This window comes from Hakea prostrata, chromosome 8 (genome assembly GCF_041222555.1).
Source record: "Hakea prostrata isolate BN-2017 chromosome 8, UWA_Hpros_2, whole genome shotgun sequence".
Taxonomy (NCBI): Eukaryota; Viridiplantae; Streptophyta; class Magnoliopsida; order Proteales; family Proteaceae; genus Hakea; species Hakea prostrata.
This window is the reverse complement of record NC_142607.1, coordinates 17,405,204-17,430,238: the sequence shown is the minus strand read 5'-3', so window position 1 is coordinate 17,430,238 and position 25,035 is coordinate 17,405,204. Positions and strand designations below refer to the sequence as shown.

Here is a 25,035-nt window from a genome sequence, read left to right as displayed (position 1 = left end):
TCTTATACAAAATTTGCCTTTAATTAGATGAACCTATATATAAATAGAAAATGTTTGAATTTATTTTTGCATCACTTACATTTTTTTTTCTTTCTTTTTCACTTTCCTTCTTATTGCATCACTTATATTGCGTCACTTACATTTAAGAGCAACATGCATAGTTTTACAACCTTCATGTAAAATGTACATCCTCAATAAATTGAAGATATACTTTTACATAATCAAATAAAAAGATTTTACCATTATAATGTTAAACCAAAAGCCGACCCCACACAGTCACCAACCGAACAAGGCAACAAGCCAAAAATTGGGTATTTGAAAACCGGTTGGACCCGGTCGGTACTAGGGGTTACCCTTTTCACTTTTCACGTGGCAGCTAGTAGTTGAGCCTCTGACCAACCTGCCCCAGCAGCCTGAAGGCTGAAGCGCTTTCTGGGACCCACACTGGACCCACCTAGGCTGCTTCTGCTTTTCACAGGCTCACAGCAACCATCAGTCTTAACAGAAATCTCCAGGAGTAGGGGCGTAAATCCGTGAGACTGGTTCGGTGAAAAACCAGGAAACAGCGGAAGGAGAGAGAGAGAGAGAAAAAAAAAAGTGAAACGGATACATTAACGCTCGAGTCACGCAAACGTTTCTCTCTTTCCCCATGCGCCTCAACCACCTCAAAGGGGAGCGAGGTGATCTTGTCTCTCTCTCCTTCCCATCGTTAGCTTCTGTGTCCTTCCTTGCCTTCTCTGTTGCCAGCCTGCCACTCATTTATGCCTTCCTTTTTTGTTAATCTCTCAGCTGGAATTTATAATCTGAGTTTTCATCTTCGCTACACATAACCAGGAGAGGGGAAGAGGGTTGGTGTGGGAATTCCTTGATTTTATGGAAGAATGGAGAAGAAAGCCGCGTATCAGCTTAGTGATAGTCATATAAAAATACCCTTTTGTTTTTTCAGTTTTTGGTTACATTTTGCCTTCTCTAGGGTTTGCTCGATCAGGACCTGTCTTATTATTCAGGTAATTTTCGAAGATCAAAGATTTCTCTTTCCTTTGGGTTCCTCTTTCTTCTTATTCTGAATGTCCTTGTTCAGATCGCGATTTCCCCTTCTTTTTTCTTTTGGGTGCTTTTGGTTGGAGGGTTTTTCTTGTGGGTTTATGGTTTCCTGCATTCCAATTTTTATTTTTGTTCTTTTTTTCTGGGATAATGTGTACGCTACTAACATTTGCATGATATTCCGATTAATTACTGGGGGTAAACTGAACCGAGCGATTGGAACTCTTTTGGTATTGTTTTACATACTGGAACTGCAGCTTGTTATGTGGAATCGATTCTATTCTGAGCCCTGACTTTTTTTTCGGAGGGGGAACCCACCATTCTGACTTTTTCTCTCTTTCTTTCTTTCTTATTTTTCCTTCCAGGAAGAGGGGGGGGGGTTGGTTGGTTTTAAAGTCTCCATTTTGGAAGTCAATTCTCGAATTTGATGCATGCTGATGTTGGTGAATGCTATTTCTTAATTCATTTTGTTGGTTTGTTGGCTGTTCTTGTCCTGTACATTGTGCTTGAATATCAATAAATCATAATTGTTCAGAGTTTGCTGAGAATATGTGCTTGTGTCTTCTATTTGTTGCTTCAGGTAGTTGAGTTTATGTCAAGCCATCCAACTGGAAGTGTTTTGAGTTCTTCTTACTGACTGATGATCACAGAGGACTTGAACTAGTGCCCAAAGACTGGAGGAATGGATTCAGAAGATAAAGTTCTTGGTAAAGGTATAGGTTTTCTTTTTCCTTTTCTGGGTGTTGTTTATTCTCAATCATATCCATCTTTTACATTCCTTGACCTTTTCTGATTGGATGATGTTAATGGTAACTTGATGCGAGTGATAAAATTGTAAAATGGAGAATTATGTATCGACTTTTATCAAGGGGTTAAATGTTATGTTTGTCCCTCTTCCTGTTGTTTCATGGTTGTGATAAATTGAATATGTATAACATAGTAGGGCACAAATTTTTTTTTTGGCTTACAACCATGCCACAGTATTATGTCTGATGAATTTGTGGTTTTCTGCTTTCTATTATACTTGAATCCATCTTTAAATGCTGTATTCTCATAAATGATACATAATTAGATACATATGTGTAGGGATGTATGCATGGGTTTGCAGAACATATTATTGAAATACTAAATAAGTGGAGGTGTATCAGTTATAAGTAGGAGTGGAGTATTGCACCAGAGTATGGGCTGAGATGATGCAATTTCCAGTCACACTAAGATCCATGCACAGAATAAAACCTATGCTTAAAATTTTAGACTGATCCAGCAAGTAGATCATAAACTAAAAAAAATTTCAAACTATGAGTGATCAAAGAACAGATTACAGGTCTAGTTATTCAAGCATACTACCAGTAAACAGTTTTAATTTCAGAGTGAACAGACCAGCAGAATAAATAAATCAATCTCAGTTTCAAGTTCCCTGGATGCATTTGTGTTTGGAATAGGATTCTATTGAATACTTGTATAATCTGAGAGTTTGCAGCGAGGAAAAGTAGTAATCACATGGTAAGGAAAAAGGAAGGGGAAGACAAGGATCACACAATCACACCTACATGGGCTCTTCAAACTCACCTTTCAATTCATTTTCAAATTTATGATTCTTTGATCTTATAAATGGGAAAAGAAAACTCTATAGTCTATACATAATCTAAAATAGAAATTAGGAAATATTCAACTAGTAAACTACTAAGTTAACATCCTAGTATCCTCACCCGTAAGCAAAAGATTTACATAATATTTTCTTAAACAGATGTAATTCATAAGATACTTCAAAATCTCAAAAACTCAATATGGGCTTTGTCTGTGCAAGGTAGTTAGTTACCAGCATCAGTATCCATTTTACTATAGCCTTTTTCTTTTCCTTCTCCGGTTGAGAACTCGGTTGAGAATGGAGAGAATAACTTATTATTTATCTTGAAACTTGGTTTTCTGAGTCTGAAATCTATTGAATCAAGATGGCTTCAAGATGTAGCACAAGCTGCTCATAGATCAAGAATCTAGCAATGTTTATTCTTGCATTCAACCCTCCTCTGAATTCCAAAGCCCCTATATCTGTTAAACTGTTACCCCCTGTCAGCCTAAGAGATCCCAACTTTTGAGCTTTAGGAGCAATAGCCACTGGGAAATGAACCCTACATGCATCATAGGAGGCTCTTGATACTCAAATAAACTCCTTTGCCTTTTAGCCACGTCAATCCTTTAGGACAAGCACGACTACTGTTGCAGCACAACCCTGGACTGGCCCAAAGCCATTTGCAAACATAGATCAAATACCGAGTCCTAAAGTGGATTTTAATCTAATAGAGACCACTTCATCCCGATTACCTTAACCAGGGAATTCAAAGTCCACTAGTCCAAATCCTGTTGAGGTCGTACCCCATAATCCATCCCATTCGCCCAATATCCAAATTCTCAAGAAAGCCTTTCTCGGTCCCATATGAGTTGGTTTTTGAAAGATCTTGGATGTTAAACACAATTCCTCTAGTCCTAGACCTTAAACACCAGACTAATACCCCACTAAGGAAACAAAAACCCAAGCCAAAGCTGGAAAATGCATAAACTCTCTGTCACCTTGTATTTGGGGGGGGGGGGGTAAGTAGGTGTTGTAAACCAAAATTCTATGGTTTTGAGATTTGTGAATAAACCCTAAAATTGGGTCACTCTAGGTTCCTCTCTTTGAGAACCAACAATCGTTTGGGATTCTATGGGAAAAAAATTAGGGGTTTATTAACCCAAACAATACCCAAGATGGGATGGGATTGTGTGAAGGGGGATAAAGTTTAGGCCAAATAATGTTACCCACTATAGAAGGGAACTGACAAAATTTTGTTATGGTGGGGATTGGGAGTTTAGGAGATTTGGTCTTGTGAAGGTTAGGCTAATGTCTAATGCTTAACTATATTAAAGGATATGAAAAGATGATGTAGGATCCTTAAGTATACATAACCCATCCCATGGGAAATATGGGTAAGTTCATTAAGATGGGAAACTTTGGTTTATAGCGGTGAAAATGGGCTGCAACTTGAGGGGATGTAGGTAATAATATAGGAAGGTGATTCCCTAAGTCTTGTGGGGGGTTTTTTGGATGGCTAAATTGAAAGATACTAAGGTTCTTGTCTTTAGGGTATTGGGAAGTTTGAAAATTCAAGAAATTAATTATATCTTGAAATTAGGCAGTTAAAATGGGTCAAATTTGGACATAAGGTCACTAGGGTTGGGGTAATGATGTTCCTAAAGTTTGGGACGATCTAGCGGTTAGATTGGTGTATATCTGACCCTAAAATTTGGGTCTCTAGAAAAGTCCAAAAATTCAAGAAAATAGAAAAGAAGGGTGCATGGCTGGGGGAGAAGAGGGAAGGCTAGGGATGGGGTTGGGGAGGCTTTGTACTTACTTGGAGAAGGGAAAAAGCTGCTTTAGTATTGAGTTGTTGTTGAAATTCAAAAACTTTGGCTAAAATTGAAGAAAATAGCTTTCTAAATTCACTGCGGCCCTTCCAAGAAGACCACGACATTATTTGCCTCCTAACTAGAATTTTATTAATCGATTTCAACTTAAAGATTGCTTAGCTTGAAGGCCTTATTTATAGCCTCAAATAAAGAAATCATAGAAGGACTCTAAATTGGAAAACCAACTAGAACTCTAATTGGCTTATCAAAAAGTAACTCAACTACTCTTGACTATGACTTTGACTCCAACAAGAAAATAACAAACCAACTAGAACTTTAATTGGCTTGTCCAAACCTAACTCAATTACTCTGGACTATGACTTTGACCCAACAAGAAAATAACTAACTCTAGAGCACTCCAATCCAAGGAGTCCTAAAAATAAGGAGATTAAAATGGACTCAACTTGTGGGACCCCAACATCTATGGGAATCTCACCTAGACTAGGACTCTAAATAATGGCAAATACTAATTAGAAGAATAGCTAGCCAACCCCATTTAGTTGGGACAAGGCTTATTGTTGTTGTTGTACTAATTAGAAGAATAGCATAAAATTTTGAAGGTCTAGACTATATCCTGGACTTAATGGGACCTAAACCTAGGACACCACGAAATTGACCAAAATTACCAAAATATGCTTGGTGTTGGCTGATTTTCTCTGGGTTGTTGGTGGGGCAGTAGGACGTTGGCAAGCCTTTTTGACCAATTTTGCAGGGTCTTGGGGGGAGGGGGTTGGCCTGCTTACATCAATAGGCTTCTAAAACTAGTTTGAGTACATCAAGAACTTGGAAGTCTAAAAGGAATCTAATCCTCCAAATGCTGGAGGCTTTCTAAAGAGTCGAAAAACTGAAATTAGAACATAATTAAAAGATCAATATACCCTTATAACTTAACTTGGCAGGATTACAATAAATTGGACCTAGCTTGACCAAAAATTTAAGAGCAAATTGCATTGGCAGCCCAAAATGGAGGACTTAAAGCACTGACACCCCACTTTATGTTTAAAAAGCACAAAGACCTCAAAATTGGATTTTCATTGGATATATTTGTCCAATTTATTACTGAAAACCTTTCAGACACTGTTTGTTATAGGAATATTTTTGAAAATAAACAGTAATTTAACTGTTTTCAGTGATTAATTTGACAAATATATCCAATGAAAATCCAATTTGGGGTCTCTGTGCTTTTTAAACAGTTAAGGCCTCCATTTTGGGGTGCCAGTGCAATTTGCTCAAAATTTAATGAACTAAAAGTAAATTGAGTGTGGAATATGTCCATCACTAACCTAATGCTGTGACTTCTAGGTGGTAGATAGCAGGCCTAAGAGTGCTAGTCTATGTTGATGAAAGCATACTTGCCTGTTGTGCAAGTGTGTTAAGGTGCCTTCGATTGCATTCTGGAATATCAGGTTCCAAAAATTGATCTTTCTCTGGCTTGAACTTAGGACGTCTTTGGCATGATTTTTGTTTTTGATTTTACCCAAATAAATAGAAATGGTGGTGTTTGGTGTAATTTACATGGCTTATTTCCATTTAAAAAACGTTGAAAAAATAAAAATTTTGAAAACAGGTTGGGATCTGTTTTTTATTTTTTTGTGAAAACATATTTCATCTGTATTTTGCAGTGGATTTTAAGAAACATGTGCTGCTAATGTGGATATGTGAGATTAAAATAGTAAATTACACTCTTAAAATCTAATAGGACATGGGCCTTCTTCCCTTGCTCTGCAAATTTTCAATTTAAACCCATATTATGGAAAATAACTTAAGACGATTCCAAGTCCCACCCAGCTTGCTTAGTTGTTCCCAACACCTTAAAGAAAAAAGGATATTTTTTTTCGGGAGAGAGAGAGAGCTAGAATCAGTTGCCTTTGAGTTCATGAAGGGCTTAAGGTAGCAGGGGACCCTTCAGTCAAGATAAGACAGTAAAAAATAGACTTTGGCTCCTGCATTGTTTGATCAAGAACACATTTGATGTGTTCTTGAACCAATGAGTCTGCTGCAGAGATCAACCCAAACACCATCTTGGTTGATGAACTGATGAGCCTCCCATGTACGCTGCAGGTGATAATCGATCAATGAGTATACAGAGAAGAAGAGGAAGCTGAGTTATATATATAAAAGGTGCTCATTACTTGGATTTGTAGATATAAAGAATTTGAAAGCAAAGCTGGTGGTTGCAGACACACCTCACCTACTTTCTGTCATTGCTTTTGCCTCCTTGTTCCTTGACATATTCTTCCACTTTTTGAAGAAAGCCATAAAGAAAGATAGGCACCTCTCTTGTTCTTATTTTCTTTGTGTGTATCATGCGTTTAAAAGCTCTTCACCCTTGTTTGCTAGGATAGTAGATATGCACTAGTTTCTTTCAAGCTTCTATTCTTTCGTTCATGGTTTCCACTGCAAATGCTTCCTCTCTTTCACTGCTTACTACACCTCCTCCTCTACAAAAGCTTAATGTGCAACCATTTCTAGGATTTTAGACTTTGCTCTGATTGCCTGTTTTGTTGGTCATGTGGTCATTTGTAACTGGTGGGTGAATGGAGAACAGAGACTGAGAACTCTGCCCTGAGAAAAGAATCAGTGAAATGGGTTTTTTTTTTGGGAATTCTAATTTGAAATCAAACTAGGACTTGTCTACTAATCATGATTGTCAAAGCGTGTGCCTAGGTGGCAAGGCGGTTTTCAACCGCCTTGTTTTGAACCGTTTAATTGACGTGCAGTTTTTTGACCACTTTTTCATCTAGGCACTACTGCTTTGTTGCCTTGTGCGCCTTATTGCCGCCTAGACGCTAAAGCAGCCTTTTTACGTAATATTTTATTTTTTAAATCAAAATTTATTCTACAAAGCCATATATGAATTTAATAGTTAGTCATGGAATCTAGAATCAATGAATCATTAAATGATTTGATTTTATTCTTGAATACTTTTTTTTTGGATGAATGTGATTATTGAATGTTTGTTTAGCTTATTATAGAAAGTAGTTGTATTAAAAAGTTGTTCAAAAGTAGTTGTACTGAAAAAAATTGACCTAACTGCTATGGTCGCCTGGGCGCTGCTCTGTCGCCTAATCGCCTAGGCAGTGCTCCAACCGCTTTGGTCACCTTGGCGCCTTGACAAGCATGCTACTGCTAGTTCTGAATCATGGTGAATGTTTAGACATCAGGGCAGATTTCAGACCTTAAAGAAGAAAGAAATACCCCTTCCTCCCCATTCCCCGTTAAAATTTGATCACACAAAAACGAAAGGTTAAAATTTCTCTAAGTGATGTCCAAAATCTCAGCAAACCAAATCAAGGAAGCCTATGAGGATTGATGATCAGTTTGTATGTTTTGGTTATGCATTAGTTGTTTTCTTACTATTACTCGGTATGACGGTATGATTAGTGGACTTGTAAGAAAAATTATTTTATAGAAAGGTAATGCCAAATGTATTTTTCAGTGAAAACTATTTTTCATATTAGTTACCAAACAATTTTCGTATTTCAATTTAAAATGAATTTTAGTACTGATTTTTAAAAAATAGGTAAAAATCAATCATGCCAAACACAGCCTTAGTTGTAGATGACAGATTCTGGAAGGCACTTACAGATCTGAAAATGCAGCTTACAACCCACAATATTCTGGGTCTGAGCATTGGAAAGAGTTGATCTTGAATTGATTGCTCCAATTGCTGAAGATGGTTTAGTTAATGATCCAGGAGAAGTCATTCTCTGTTCGATCTGGTACTGGCTTACATAAAGGAAGCAGCATGGGTATGGCAGCAAATCCGACCAGATGAGGGGTCGAAACTGCTGGCAGGAAGCTTGTTTACCAGACCCTCTTATAAGAGAGCTAGCAGGTCCAGTTGCTGTTCCACTGGAGAGAATATCCGCGGGATCCCTCACTTGAGGTTCTAAGACCTACTGAATTTAAGAGGTCAAGATTATTCAGCCATTTCTGTTGGAAGAGCAAGTGATTGTGAAGAAAGTGTTGAAGATCCAAGCCAAAGGAAAAGCAAGCTGGGAAGAAATGAATGGACAATGATGAATATAGTAAGTGGAAAATGGCTTGGTCTCCCTTCTAGTGAGTCTTCGTAGGCTTCTTTGCGAAGCAAGCCAAGGGGTGTAGGCCTAGTCCACCTATGAACCAAGCCCACAATCCATATAGTTCTCCTCGGTTTGACACTATTAACGTATGTAACTGAAAGAGCTTAAGCTCTATTGGTGAGGTATCATTTAATGATGAGGGCTAGGTTCAGTTAATTTTCACTTGTCAGAGATTATGTTGGCAGCTTTGGTTTGAGTCTGCAAGATGATTTCTATGATTTATTTTCTTCATTTCTCTTTGAAGATGTATTGTTGGGTCACCCAAAAACAGAAAAGAAAATACAGAAGTCATTGATGTGTTCTGTCTTAGTAGTGGACGACATTTGAACAATTATTGTATTGCATGGAGGATTGAATAAATTGTTAGTTTGGTTGGAAAGGTAAGTTGGAGGGTTTGTTCACCTGGAAATCTCAAATTCCCTTATTCTGCTGGTTTCCTGAGTCATTTTGGTTGATTATACATGCCATTTGTCTGCGAGAAGGCGATCAGTCACCTCAGTTGGTTAATTTCTTTCTGCAATTGGGTTTTAGGGTTCATGATCAGGTCCAGCCCCTTATTAGGGCTCTCAGATCTATTGGTCAGAAGTTAGAAACTCAAGTGAAGCCCTCATTCTTGCTGCCCAACCTCACATTAGTAGTTTAATAGGATTTTATACTTGGGTTTTCAAGTCCCAGTAAGTTTCGGTTGGTTAAGTGCATTCTTGTAATTTTTCCCAACTTCAAGTCAGGGATAGTTTAGTCGTTTTCTGTTTCTTTATTTAAGTAGTTTTTTTTCTTTCTTTCTAAACAGAGTTTTAATAAGCAGTGCCCATGTAAGGGTATATTTTTAAGGCCTAAGTCAAGTCCAAGTAGGGTTCTAGTTTCAGTTGAACTCCTAATTTCAGTAAGACTTGTATGTAATTCGTAAGGCTATAAATTGTCCATCCTCGCTTCCCCCTACCCAACGAACACACCAGAAACCAATGATTCACTTAACCATTGATTATATTGATGAAATTATTCAGCTTTGCAGCCAATTCTCTTATGCTATTTAGTGTTCTGAGTTAGAATAGTGTTCCACCCTTGTAATGTATCTTCAAGGTTTTTGATAAATGGATCTTGGTGAAGACAAGTCAAGATCCTCTTTTGGTTGCGGATTCAGCCTAGGCAGTGACTCTAGCACATCCAAAGCTTCATACAAGGCTCTCATCCAGGTATCTAACAGCCAGCACCCCCCTCTTATCGTGTTTTTTTAATTTACTTTAATTTTAGACTTCTCTAGACACCCAAAACTCAAGGTCAGTTCCATCTAACCATCAGATCTATCATAAAACTGTAAACACATCATATCCCCAACCCTAGTGACCTTGGGTACTAATTTGACCCCATTATAATCAGCAAAGTTCAAGATATAAATATTTTCTTGAATTTTCTTACTCCCTAGGACCCGAAGACCAAGAAATCCCATTTTTTTTAAAATTTCCAATTTGGCCACCCAATGCAACCAAACTTGGATGGTCATACCCCTATATCATATTCCCTCCAAGTTTCAGCCCAATCTGACACCCCTAGCCCTAGAATTCATCAATTCTTGATTGAAACCCTTATTCTTGCATGAAAGCAAGAGATCCCATAACTTGATAATTAACCATACAAATCCTCTCAAACTTTGAAAGCATCCTCCCATAATGCAGCCCCCTGTTGTGTCCATGTTTCACCCTGTTTTGAAACCTCTATGCGATCCTAACAGAACAATCAGAGATATCTTTGTTTCTCTCCATTTTCAAAAATTCACCTGTTTTGCTTTGAAACCTAACCTAATCACCTTGAAGCATCAGGTGACCACTCCATATGAGATTAATGTGACTGCTCAAAACATTAATCTTAAAGCCATCCCATACACCCCACTGTCGAGATAACCTTCCGTAAGCCCCTAACATAAATTACCCTAATCCACCTGTTATGTTCCATAACTTGGTTTGGATCGTGATCTTGGAAGAACTATCCCCTAGTGGATCATCTATCAGCCTAGGACTACATCAGTTCATATTTGCTCCAGAGTTGAGGTTTATTAGAGAAGAAGATGAAGTAGGAAGGGAAGGAGAAAATGAGGGAAGCGGGAAGTAATCGGGTATTGGTAGATCAGTTGGGTAGAATGACATAGCATTGAAGGGTATTTTGGTCAACATTTGAATAAAACATTAGAAGTTAAATGACTGGGTTTAGTATCAGTTAGTTTGGAAAGCAGGAGAGGTACATAAATAGTGGAAGTGGAATACACCTTACATTGGGGGAGGTACATGTAAACTTTCCCCTTTTTTAGTCAAAGAGACTCAACTAAATGACAAAACAATTGGTTAGGCTATGAAGAAGTTTTTGGCTCTTTCTTGAATGGGGTCGTTCTTTCGATTTACCATATTCTTTGAATATTGTATACACATTATGGTTTCGCTTAACCATATTTATCTCTGCCAATTATCTTTTGAAAAATTACAGTTTTCTAAAATTTGTCAATGAGAAATGGTTACCCAGGTAAGTCTTCATTATTTGATGGGCTGGGCATACCATTGGTGTATTGCAGAAGGGGATACTTTGTTTGAAGTTAGAGAAGAAATTAAGCTTTAAGCCACAAAATGACAGTAGACTTTGTTGCTAAGTTTACAGAAGTTGAATCCTAGAACTGGGATTCAATCCCTTCACCTATTCACAATTTTATACACCCTTGGCATGCACTACTCAAGTAAGGACAACTGCCTATTAGTCTTAATACTTTTAAGCCTTAACATTTAGTTCACCCCCCTCCGATGCAGGTGCACTATTTTGGATTGATCCAAACCCAATTGGGTATCCAAATGGTGATTAACTGGGTCAAGTTTATGTTTTTTAATCTTCTCGAACTTTAGGAGAAATTTGTGTTATTTAGGGGAAAAAAATATCTTTTAGTTCATTTTGTTCTGATTAACTTAGAAGCTAGCTACATACAGTATTTGGTTCCCCAGTTGTTCTTAGTTACCTTAATTAACATGTTTCCTAGTTGGATAGTTATTTGATGAGTATATTATTAATCTTTATCCATGAATTAATTCCCTATTGTTTGAAATGGACTGAATAGCATGGAATAATCATGCTTGGGACCTTTGGGTGGCTTGTGTGGTATGCACTGTTCTCCACCTCTCCCTTCTATTGTGTTCTTCTCTCCTTTACAACTCTGACATTTTCTAGGCTTCCATCGTCTCTCAACCAGCCCTCCACCAATGTGGTTCTCTCTCTCTCATTCCCTTCCCTATCGATTTCTCTTACTTCATTCTTCTTTCCAGTTGCTGTCTTTATCAAACGATCAGTGTAAACAAATAAATAATAAAATAAACCTCCCAACTCCCCCATCCTCTTACCCTCACTATTCATGTCCTTTTGATACCTTAACTGATTTTTGTAGACAACCCTGTCAGGTACTGCAAAAAATAAACCTTACATACTAACCTTCATCTCCATCCCATACTTTCCACCGTGCTGATACCTCATCTTTCCTTGTCATTCCTCTTCACTTTAACAATGAAACGCTTCCCCACCAAAAAAAAGAAGGATATCTTCCCTTTCCCTATTTAGGTCTCTACCAAGTGAAAAACAAAGAGAGAAGCAAGAGCAAGGGGCATCATAAAACACAAAGAAAAGAAGAAAAAGATCATACTTGGTTTTGAGCTTATCTTCATCCACCATCACTATGCAGTCAAAATTGACTTCTTGTTGAATACAAAGTTCTAACCTGATTCCCATTGCCAATTTTCATGGGCACCATGTCCTCCAGTATCTGTTGTTAGAAGAAGAGCTGAACATGTCTTCTGCCAAACGATAAATCATTCTTTCTCTTCTTAAGCCCCATCTTCCATGTTGTCCAATTTTTAAAGTTTTATTTGTTTATCTTGCAACTTTCCCCCTCATTATCCGTCTTACTTTGTTTGTCCTTCTACTTTAGATAGTTCTGAGTTTGTCCCTCCCTCCTACATAACTTTGTTGACGTCCATGTTAGTTTATATAGAGTTGTTTCCCTTTCTTTCTTGGATTTCCAAAACTGCACCCTTTATTCTACCTTGTCCTTTTAGCCTCAAGTCCTACTTTTTCCTTTCACCATTAATTCCTAGTCTTATTTCGTCCTCCCTTATTTGCTTGTCCTAATTGACTAACATGGCTACAACATGGAGGTTGATCATATGATTTACTCCTTTTGTTGATGAGTGATGGGTTTTGTAAATTGCAGACATAACTTTCTATTTTGAAGACAGGTTTTTTGGAGCTTGCAGAAAGTAATAACATCTTCTATGACAAGGTGTCAAGCATGAAACAATATTCAGAAGGTGGACCAGATGTTGAAGAAAATGTGGTAACAAAAGCAAATATCAAACTTATATATGTTTGATCAAGATTGAAGTCGAAGAATTGATTGGTGGTTCAATTTTAGTTATGAAATGCCATGCCATGGTCATATTCCCATGGAAGAGAAATCATTTTCTGACGAGCATCAGCAAATTATGATAGTTGATCATGCAATGATCGTTGCCTCACCAAGACCGATGCTTGTGGGCACCAGTTGAGTGGTATTGGTTCTCCATTTTACAGATCTTGTGGACGCATTTTCTCAAAAATGGGATTGATGTGCTTGCACTACCAAACCCAGTTTGGTATCAAGATGGAGATGAACTAGGTCTAATTTGAGTCTTTTGGATTTCCCAAGATTTTAGGAATTTATGCTTTTGGGGAAATAGTATCTATTTTAGCAGTTAGCTATGTACCATATTTGGTTCCTTTATTGTTCTTAAGTTTTCTAGTTGGGATCGGGTATTATTTTTAGGATCCTTGTATTTTTTTTTCCTTCTATATATGATGTAATTCTGCATTGTTGGAGATAGATTGGACTTGTGTATGGTTTGGTAGCCTGTGTTACACTGTGTGTGCACTTTGACTTCTTGCAGGCTTCTGTCTTCTCCTAACCGGCTTGTTGATCATGTTTTAATTTTTTTTGGTATTTAACTTGAAAGTTGACCTAGAAAGCCCATAGACTAAGTTCAATTGGATGACAATTTACACTGCACTGCTGAGAATGGTAGTGAGTCTGCGAACATTTGTAACTTTCTCACCTATTATATTTAGCTCTGTGAGGCACAAGTTTGAAAAGTCGATTGAGAGTCTGGTTTTGGCCAGCCTTAAAATCGAGATATGGTCAAAATTTGGCCATCTTGGCCTCAACCAGGTAGTTTTGCCTGGAAATTACAGTCCCTGGTTTCGGCCCTATTTTGGTAGTTTTTTGTGTACACCCTATTTAAAGCATAATTAACATGAAAGAGGTATTTTGCATAACAAATCAATGAAAAATACTCATTCATATCCTACTAATTGAGAGATGTGTATTTGTTCCAATATGTACAAAAAGTAAATCGTAACAGAAGTACTTTAAATGTTTCATACGTACATACTTATACTACTATTCCAGTCTTTTTAAGTACAAAACAGAAAATAATTGGTTTTTTTAGCAATTTTTAAATAACTACAACGATTATCTAATACTTTTAAATAATTGAAATAAATATTTAGTGACAGAAAAATAAATGTGACTGTCTCACACATACTAGATTCAATTAATCTATCATGTGTATAAATATTCTTTTTTCAAAATAAATTATATGGAAATTAATTTTAAAACCAGAAAATGAAAAAAAAAAAAAAATACTAGGACCCTTAAAAGAAAAACTCACAACATATTATAGATCATGCTCCTAAATTAATTGATGTGAACCAGGACTAGGGTTTGATTGGATGATGTAATGCCGTAGATTTAGGCTCACTCTAGGACCATCTTCAATAGAATCAGCAGTCAATTAGGGTTTAGAATACTCTACAGTTGAAGGGAATGGATTAGTTGTGGGGGTCTAGGGTTTTGGGAATTTAAGGGATATGGGATTCCTCTGTGGTATAGTTTGTGAAGGGACGATTTCCTAGGGGAAAGGTTAGGTTAACATTTTGTAGTTACATATGTTTTTATGGATTTCAAATATACAAAACCCATCCCATGGGAGATATGGGATAAATTCCTTGAGATGGAAGGTTGGGTTTTTAGGTGTTAGAATGGGCTGAAACTTGGGAGGGTATGTTGGCAATAATATAGGGATCTGATTCCCCAAGTTTGGTAGGGTTTGGATGGCTAAGTTAAAAGATATTAAGGCTCTTGTTTTTAGGGTCTTGGGAAGTCCGGAATCAAGAAAATAATCATGTCTTGAAATTTGTGGATGGTTAGATTGAGGTCGAATTGGGATCTAAAGTCACTAGGGTTGGGGTATGAGGTTCCCAAAGTTTGAGACAATTCTAATGGTTAGATTGGTGTTGATTTGACCTTAAAATTTGGGTTTCTAAAAAAGACCAGAAATTCAAGAAAATATAATGAAGGGTGCAGTGGATGGGGGAAGAAGAGGGAAGGCTATGATGGGCTTGGGGTTGAATGAACTTGCTGTTGAAGACTTGAACTGCAGAAAATCTTGAGATCTAGGGCTGCAGCAGGGTTGAAGAAAGGGAAGAGATGTTGGAAAACTGCAGAAGACTCAAAACTCAGCTGTGGGATTCCCTCCTTGGAACCCACGACTCCAATTCTTGCCTTCGAATTTGTTTGCATTCAATCAATCAAGTCTGATTGTTACATTTATCGTGGCTCATTTATAGCCTACATGAAGGAAAACATAAAGGGCTCAACCTCCTAAAAGAAAGCGTACTAGGACTCTGACATGTAATTTAAATCAAACTTGAACTCCTACTTGACTCAAGACTCCAACTCAAACAAAGATTCTATTGTATTTCACTCTAGAAAGATTCAATTTGGAATCTAAGAGTAGATATGGAATCATAAAAGGACGTTGTGAGGAATTAGGGGATTCTTAGACTTGGTTTCTTCAAGAACTCACAAAATAATGACTCAAATAAAAAAACAAAAGTAGATCTAGGGTCCTAATAACAAGGTGGACCTAATGACACCCTAACCTTGGACTCGACGAAAACTGTCAGAATGATCAAATTACCTCTGGTATAACTAGGGTCCATAGGGCTTGGAAAAAGTAACCCTAGGCCTATGCTGCTTCTGGAAACAGTTTACATCATTAAAGTTACCAAACTTATATTGATTTGAAAAGAAACAAACATGTTTTGATGCATCAACTATCAAGAAATCAAAAATTTGGGAAGAATACACATACCTAACTTCAAATGATGTTTAATCCCCACCAGTCCAGCAAAGTAGATTTCTATTGATAAAGGAGTGGAGGGATTTGAGGGAGAGAGGCTTTTGAAGCCAAAAACTGAGTTTGGGAGTTGAGATGAGCGGAACCTAGCTGTCAATGTGGAGACAAGATCTGCAAAATCTAGCTGGCAGATCTCACTTGTAACATGATAAAAATCAAGCCTGTGGTTGGACCATTTTGGTCAAAATTCTGACCGAAACGGGTCATAAATTCCCCCCCCCCCTCATAGACACCAAAATTTGAACCATGGTGAGGCATAGCTTTATTCTCACTTCTTTGTATTCGTTCGTAGGAGAAATACAACATAAAAAGGAAGTAAACTTGTTAGTTCATGACTTGTTGAGCATCTCGGGGTTCTGAAGTCTACTTCTAATGAATTTGGAGGTAAAATACTGATTAGAACATTTCATTTAGAATATTTACCCTAGGAAGCTAGAGGAGCTAGAGAAGTGGGGGAAAAGAATGCTCCTTGAGCTTCTTAGGCTAAATGTTTTTGGATCACCATTTTTTGGTAGGGCTGCCAATGGAATATTTTGGACCAAATATGGCCGAATCCACCATGAGGCTGGCCTGATTTTTCAAGCCAAAGGGAGGGATTGGTCAAAAAATTAATTAGCCCTGGAAGGGTGTTGATTAGGGTTTGGGCATCTGGCTAGCTGGGCCCGGCCCTGCCTGACCCTATGTTAATTAAGGTAGATTAAGTTTATTTACAAATTTAGTCACTTAAATAAATGAGTGCCCTACAGGCCTAAATGTTGTCACTGGACTTCAATTTGTATGTTAACTATTTAATGGGTTGGAATATCTAGGTTATGGTCAGGGGGCCAATTCAACCCTTCCTGATCCAATCATGTTGAATTAGGGCTGGAGGTGGCAGGGTTGGGGTTGAGTTCAGGGCTTTTAGACCCCAAGAGGTCTGGGTGGGGTTTTGGTTTAGGTTTAAGTCCGTAGGGTAGGTAGGTTTAGGCAGGCCCGGCCTAGCCTGCCTATTAACACCCATAATTGTAGCCCTCTGTCATTACATGATGGAGAACAGGAATCTTTATAATGTGGTTCTGGTGCCTTGGATCAGTTACCAACACAACAGTATTGAAAACAAAGTAGACAAGTCCAGAATCAAGAGAAATTTAATAAAGCCAGATCAACAAATTAGACTGGTAGATCCTATTAGTGAGTAGTCTTTTGTATGCATAGGATAGTTGCTGAAAATATCGTCAAGATCCAAGGGTTGAATCTTCTTAATTGGTAATAATTGTGTGGCTAGAAATCCTCATGCTCAACCAAATAGCTGAATTTCATATTCAATATAATCAGTCCCAAATGCAGTTCGAGAACTCATTTCATATGGTGTTTTGGTCTGATTGAGACAGTCGACGTGCAGAAATCTCACTGGAATGTCGTAGTTTTCCTACCAAGTTTCATTTGGGTCATTTTGACTGGGTTTGGACCAAATTAAGGCTCAAAACCTTGTGGAAACCCTATTTTAGGATATATTAACAATTTAAATGATAACAGTTCAAAAATAGTTACCTGAATTGGTGTTACACATTTGCACCCTTGATTGGCAGTATGCGGTCAAATAAGTGTGTATTATAGATTTACGCATTGTTTAATTACTATGTTATGAACTTACACATTGTTTTAAGAGCTAAAGGAAATAAATCATGGTTGTCAAGGTTTCCAGGTGGTTTTCCATGATGTTGGGCAGTCAGCAGACTCAGCACTTGACTGCAAAAAAGCCCGGGCATCTTGGTGGTAAGGCGTCACCTTGGGCAACTTTAGATGCCTAACCTGCCTAGGGGACCACTTTATTATCATTTTGCCTTTTTTATTTAGTTATCTAAAGTTTCTGAATGTAATGTTTTTATCGGCTGATGTAGGGGATTAGGGAAATTTGATATTTTGGTTTTTAAACTTTAAACTTTGACATGAGAGATTGGTTTGACTTTGTTGTGGTTTAAATGTTTGATGCTAATGGTTGTGTTCATTTTATGAATCTTATGAACTGAATTATTGATCCTTTATGATGAAGATTCCAAAATGTTTCATACTTACCTGCTAGGAATAAATTATATAACTTCTAGTATGATATTTGAACCAAATATAAGTTACATTGGAAAAATTAACACTAGAAAGCATTAACCGTCTAGGCAACACCTTGTGGTTGCCTAATCGCTTTGGAAGGTCCTCAAATGCCTTGGTTGCCTTGGTGCCATGACAACTATGACATAAGTAATAAGCAACTTGAAGTTTCAAGCAAGTAAAAAGGTAGCAATATTGAAGTTTTAAAAGATAATCATCTTAATTAAGGCCATAATTTCTAGGGTATCACATCAATTCCTTCTTTGAATCCTTAGACATTTGTTTACTAATTGGTAAATACTAGTAATAAGTACGATATCAATTAGGATCTAATGCACTAAAACTCCAATGGAGCTGTCCCACATTGTACTCTGAGTACTTATCCTAGGATAGGATTGACCAAACTATGAAGCAACCCACTGAGCTACCATTATGTGAATCATATGATGCCTCTGGTTGCATGTGCTGCCGGTGGGTTGAGTAGGAGAAGATTTGTCCACAAAAGACAATATAGTACGTCTTTTAAATTGGGAGTCAACACTCAAATCCCAAAACTTTTAAAACTCTGAGGGAAATTGTGTCTTTTTTTCTTTTCCTTTATTTATTTATTTATTTTTATTTGAGGTTACATTTTGTTTCAGTTGGACTGAAATTCTCAACATATACGAAATCTCAAGATTTTGTTGGGTTTTGAACCATGTGTTCAAATGTATCTGCCATCGTGATCGTGTTTAACAGAATCCTAAAGAACTGATCTTGAATGTCTAACAAAATGAGAAGTTATAGATGCAGCAAGCTAAATATAAATCACAGCAGATGACAGGTGAAAATATGAAATAGAAGAGGAAAGCTATATTGCAGGAGTGTTTCTGATTCTGTCACAGGTTTACTGAATAGGACTTGATGTACTAATAACAATCAATAATAAAGAAGTAATGTTTTTCATTTTTTCTTCTTTTGGTCTTCTCAGGGATTCGTGTAGCTGGCAACATTTAGTTGGGATAAACCTGATTTATTGTTGTTGTTGAATAATAAAGTAGTAGAGGTGAGATGACCTGAATTTTCCGGCCGCAAGGTTTGATTGGCATCATCACTAATTGAGGCCTGGATTCGCAACAAGGAGAGACACTGTTTCACCACAAAGCCAAGAGAATAACAAGTCTTGAAAACTGAAAATTGTGGGGTAGGCACGGTAGAGTCTCAACATTTATTAAATAGAAACTTCTTCCTTACAAGGTAATATAATACTGGGTATAATGATTCCAAACATTATCCAATTCCACATGGTCGACTTCCCCTTTAGGTAGTATTTTCCCATTTAAATAGAGTGCTTTCCCGCTTAAGGTCTATTAATGATTAAGTTAATAACTTCCAAAATCTCACGAGATTACACTGAAATCTTGGCCATCTTGATCTTAGCGAGATGACAGAATAGTTGACTGAATCTTGACAAAATCTCGCCGAAAATGCGGCATCTCGCTGTAATTTTGGTTAAGTTTCACTGAAATCTCAAAAACTTAGGTGAAAATTTGTAATCTTTAAATTATAATTGAGATTTGGCTACTACTCAGTATTTGTTATTGCATTTTAATGGAAGTTTCAGTCTCTTCTTGTATATCCATGTTTAGATTTGTGATAATACATGATCTGATTTTGTCCGCATACAGCTGTGCATGTGTGAATCAAGAAACCAGTTTGTGTAAGGTTTTAGTCAAAAATAACTTTGGCATTGGACTTAGTGGCCTCAAATTAGGCTGTACACAGAAAATCAGATCCAAAAACCACTTACAACCCACCGAAGCACTCAGTTTGGCTGAGATTTGGGCAAAATCTCGGTATCTTGGTTATCTCAACCTTTGTCAAGGCACCAGGACAAGATGAGATTTTTAGCATTGCTTAAAACTAACCTAAATGAAAAAAAACTGGGTCCAGTCCTGTTTCAGCCTGTACAACCAGGACTAGACCACATTAAGAGTGGTTCTTGGACTTCCTCTGCGGATATGCCTGTAATTCTGCATCAGTTTTGCATGTTTACATTTATGTAAACATTGAATGAAGGGGTAATTGGAATGACATGAACACCATGAAGTTTTGATTTTTGGCACTGCTGAGAGCTCTATTTTGTTATCCGTCACACATCTCATTATGCGATTTTTCTCTTCATTACCTTCTCAGGTTTGATTTCTATCTTCTACAGTTCCTCTTCTGCCTTTCCTATCTTTGTTCTTCCTTAGTTTTCTTCTCAATGTAATGCTGCTTAGCTAATGGACCTAAGGATATTCTGAAGGATGACCATCTTTGGGTGCTTGAGTCTTAGGATCTTGGCCCCCAAATTGCAAACTGCAACACTGAATATCTATCTGCTACTAGGTCCAGTTTTGGATCTCAAATCTATTTCTTCAGATACTGTTTGGTATGCTTTTCACTAGCATTTGAAGCTGCTAGTTGTGAGGATTCTGAACCTGAAATCTCACGTCAAATTGTGGTATTATGAGTGAGCTCTGTACTGATTTCTGCTCTAGTTCACCACCTGGCCTCATGTTGTATACCTTTACCTTTATTTGCCTCAATATCTCTCTTGTGTCTACCCTATTTTTGTTAACTTCCATAAATACACACAAGTCGTAATAATTTCCTTCTTTTTTTTTATCCTGAATCTTCCAATATTTATAGTTTTGCCACTGAACTCTTTATATATCATACTTATGGGTGATCTACAATCTGATTATTGAACTAGGGTTTGAAGCATCCTGTTTGGAAGATATATTCACTGTAAGAGTCGGTGTACCAGAGAATGCATTTTTTCTGGAGCAGAGATGGACTGCATAGCTGCTATAGCTTGCAAAAAAGTTAAAAGTTAAATAAGCCAGGGACTAAGGGCTGAATAATCTGTGGAAATTTTAAAAATTATACCTTAATTATTTACTAGTCGGATGACATTGTACTCCAGTCATAGGGTGAAGACATGATTTGTAGATTAACTTCTAGTGTTGCATGGACACACATAGATTTGGGGCTTCTACAGGATGAGGGTTGATTGCTATGCACTCCGATATGAATTTCAATGTGTAAAGAGGAAAAAGATGATACCAACTATGAGATAGGAGTCCTTACAGCATCAGTAACTTGTATCAGGGGTGCTAAGCATAGGTATTTCTGTATATTTGAAGGACTAGCCTAAGAATTTCTTTTTTACTGACCATCTTTGATTCATTTAGTAGTTCTTTTAACATGGGCTGTCTACTGTCCCTGTTAATTCTTTGGTGTCATTGTCAACACTGCCAGTTTTTGTGTTTTTCTATCCAACATAATTCCTGTTTGAACCTAATTTTGTGATTTTCTTCTTTGATGGATTGATTATGGCGTTTTGCCAATTTTATGAACGTATGCAACAATTATTTATGACAATAATTTCTCTCCTATTGAAGAACTTGTTTTGCTGGTTTTTTTTCCAGTTTTTGGTGTACAGAGTTTATCTTCGAGTGCTCAGAGTACACCAGAAAAAAATGGACATTCAGATGCTGTCCCTAGAGCTCAGGGGCTCCTGCAAGAATATCTCAAGGTTTGTCCAAAGAAGGAATTGCTTCGTACATGCTTTGATAAGGAAAAGAAACATTCTGCCTCGTCAAAATATAGAATGAATGACAGTATGAGGACAAGTAACAAAGGATCTAAGAACCAGGAGCCGAGAAAAACTTCTTCTAATCTCGCTTCATTAACCAGCCATGAAGCTCCTACATCTAAGAAGCAGCCGAGGAAGGGGGAAAATCCCATTCGACTTCTGCCTGCTGCAGAGCTGTCTATGGAATATGAATTTTCAGGCAATTGGGTTTGTAAAAATTCTGCATGTAGAGCAGTACTGACTTCAGAAGACACATTTTGCAGGAGGTGTTCATGCTGCATCTGTCATCTGTTTGATGACAATAAGGACCCTAGCCTTTGGTTGGTCTGTACATCTGAGTCTGGTGGGAGAGACTCCTGTGGGTCATCTTGCCACATTGAGTGTGCCCTTCTACGGAAAAAGGTGGGGGTTGTTAATCTTGGACCCATGATGCAATTAGATGGAAGTTATTGTTGCGCATCTTGTGGCAAAGTCTCCGGAATTCTTGGGTAAGTAACTCTGTTGCACTTGCACTTAATCATCAAAATTGCAAATAATGTTGATATTCATTATGCAAATGTGATCTTTGCTTACATCTGTTGGACATTCTTCTCTTGTTTCCTTTGTGAATTACAGAAGTGAATGTTAAAATGTCCATCCAAATAATTGGTCAATCACAGAATGAGTAGATGGTTTTAAACTTTTAATATTAGTGGCATGAATTTCCATTGAACTACAATAGTTTTCCCTCTTTTAATTGATTTTATTGCGCTGATGTGAGAACCTCTCACAGATATTGGAAGAAGCAGTTAGTGGTAGCCAAAGAAGCTCGGCGTGTAGATGTTCTGTGCCATCGGATATCCATGAGTTATAGGCTCCTGGATGGGACTTGCAAGTTTAAAGAACTCCATGAAGTTGTAGAAGAAGCTAAAGCAAAGTTAGAAACAGAGGTTGGTTCGTTAAGTGGAGTTTCAGCCATGATGGGACGGGGCATTGTCAGCAGGCTGTCAGTTGCTGGTGATGTGCAGAAATTATGCTCTGTTGCAATAGAGAAAGCAGATGGAGCTTTGAATTCTGTTTATAGTGCCAACCAAAATCGCAGAGGTTAGTTCCTGGTGACGCAGATCTATCCTGTTCAGATCAAATTTGAAGTTTCTCATTGAAATAACGAACTGAATTCTTTTATCCATTTGCAGAGGATTCACTTCCTGCTGCTTGCAGACTCCAATTTCAAGATGTGACATCTGAGTCTCTTGTAATTGTATTAAAAGAACCATCCTCTGCATCCTTGGATAATATTAAAGGCTACAAGCTTTGGTATTGCAAAAGCAGAGGAGAGTCATACACCAAAGAGCCAATTTCTGTCTTTCCAAGAGCTCAGATGAAAGTCCTGATATCGAACTTGCAGCCCTGTACGGAGTACACATTTCGAATAATCTCATATACAGAATCAGGTGATTTGGGTCACTCAGAGGCGAAGTGTTTTACAAAGAGCGTGGAGGTAATACACAAGAATTCTACTCCAGCGGTAGATATGGAACATAAGAATGACAATTCTCATGTTGAAGGAAGTTCCTCTAGTGCCAAGGGGGAACGAATAATGTCTTCTGCAGTTGGATCGTCTGGTTTCAAGGTCCGAGATCTTGGAAATGTCTTGCGTCTTGCTTGGGAACAAGAAAATTGTTGTGATGATGGCTTTTGTAGTGCTGATGTGGAAGAATGTTGTGGCAGAAACAATGTGGTAAAACCTGAAGATGTGGAAGAAGACCAACCTAGAAATGTAACCTGTGAACTTGATTTAAATGTCATCTCAGTGCCTGATCTTAATGCTGAGGTAACTCCATTGGAGTCTTCGAGAGATGATGATATTGGCTGTACTTCAGAACGTGTTGTTGAGGCTGAAGATGATGTAGCCTCACATGGGGTGGAAAAGAATGATCTATCAAGATCAAATGGGAGTGGCGATTCTCAGACCCGGACTGTTTGGCCAGTAAGAGAAGTGCCTGCTGTAGAGTCTCGAATGGAGTTGTGTAGAAAAAGGGCATCATGTCCAAATGATGGTATATTTCATTATGATAATGCTCTGATTATTGGATCTCCATTCCGGCCATCTACCGAGGCCAATCAGGTTGACGAAACCTTTGCATACTGTGTGAAGATTATTCGGTGGCTGGAATGTAGAGGTCACATTGAACAAGAATTCCGGTTGAAATTTCTTACGTGGTTCAGCTTGAGATCAACTAATCAGGAACGTAGAGTGGTACATACCTTTATCCAGACTCTGATTGATGACCCGAGCAGCTTGGCTGGACAGTTGGTTGACTCCTTCCTGGATATCATATCCAGCAAGAGACCAAGGAATGGTTTCTGTAGTAAGCTTTGGCACTGAATCAGCAGTGCAATTGAAGATTGCTTCAGTAATTGATCGTAGCTTCTCATTACTTCTGCTCATTTGCATTTTGTAGACAATTCATGGTCATCTTAGGAACTGATTCTTTCTGTTGGGGGGGTAATCCTTCCAATTTTAGATACTGCAGAGAAGCTCTATGGGGGAACCAGAGATCTTGTAAAAGATGCTCTATTGTTTGAATTTCGTTTCCCATGCTTCTCTATTGACATTCGTAGATTATAGATTTAGCTAGAATTGAGATTGATCTGTAGTTGCTTTATGATGATGATTATTTATTTATGTTTCTTGCTGTTTTCTTTTGTTGTTGGTTTGGTGGTGGTGGAATGGGGGATCAGGGATGTGATGAAATAATCCCTTAAAATCTAAACCAACCACTGGATAATGCCATCACTTCCCCCTGTATTTATTTGTTAGAACTTGAAAATTTGTGCTCAACTTGAGAAGCTGAAGTTTGAAACTATACAATCCCATGTGGGAAATTTTGACACAAATGAGATTTAAAATAGATTCCAAATAGGATTTAAATTTTGACAAAAACACAGTAGGATTTAAAATAGATTCCATAATACACAAAAACACCATTATAAATTTTGACAAATTTTTTTATTCTTTTAAGCATTAATAGGATTTAAAATAAATTCTAAATAAAATGAGAATGAGAATTGATCATGCTTTATCAATTGGTTTGTCTGGATTTGATAATTGATTTTTAGATGCACGTATCGTCCTATTTAAATTTAGAAAAGTATACATTAACATTGATTAACAAAATTAATCATCGTAGTTAGAATATGCTTTCAAAGTAACCATTTTCCCCCTCCCTTGATCAAGCAGAATGCCCACCCTTGTTTCCTTCTCTCAGATTAAACCAGAGTTGGGTTAGTGATATTGGCAACATTTCCAGGGATGGATATTCCGGTTGAATCAAACAAACTACAGAGTTTCCAAACAAAACTTCCACCAAGTCTTAGAAGCCCATAAGAGGATGCTTGCCAATCCTGCCTAATGCCTCTATAAAGGTGGAAAAAACTGAAGGGGCTTCCTTCAAGCTTAATCAAGGATGAATAAATTACTTTCTCAAATTTAACCCATTTATTTAAAAAAAAAAAATCA

The 25,035-nt window shown here is 37.6% G+C and overlaps 1 protein-coding gene across 2 annotated transcripts; it reads left to right on the top strand.

Annotated features, from left to right (window-relative positions):
• Positions 1-530: 530 nt before the first annotated feature.
• On the top strand, positions 531-24,660 carry VRN5 (Fibronectin type III domain-containing protein). 2 transcript variants are annotated; one of them, XM_089167364.1, is made up of 5 exons: positions 531-1,007; positions 1,625-1,757; positions 21,367-22,021; positions 22,306-22,616; positions 22,709-24,659. In XM_089167364.1, exons 2-5 carry the CDS (start codon positions 1,727-1,729, stop codon positions 23,899-23,901), a joined length of 2,190 nt encoding a protein of 729 aa, XP_089023490.1. In that variant the 5' UTR covers positions 531-1,007; positions 1,625-1,726; the 3' UTR covers positions 23,902-24,659. The 2 variants fall into 2 exon arrangements, with proteins under 2 accessions (XP_089023490.1, XP_089023489.1); XM_089167363.1 differs by lacking the exons at positions 531-1,007; positions 1,625-1,757 and adding an exon at positions 14,161-17,584 and having other exon boundaries at positions 22,709-24,660.
• The last annotated feature ends 375 nt before the right edge of the window (positions 24,661-25,035 follow it).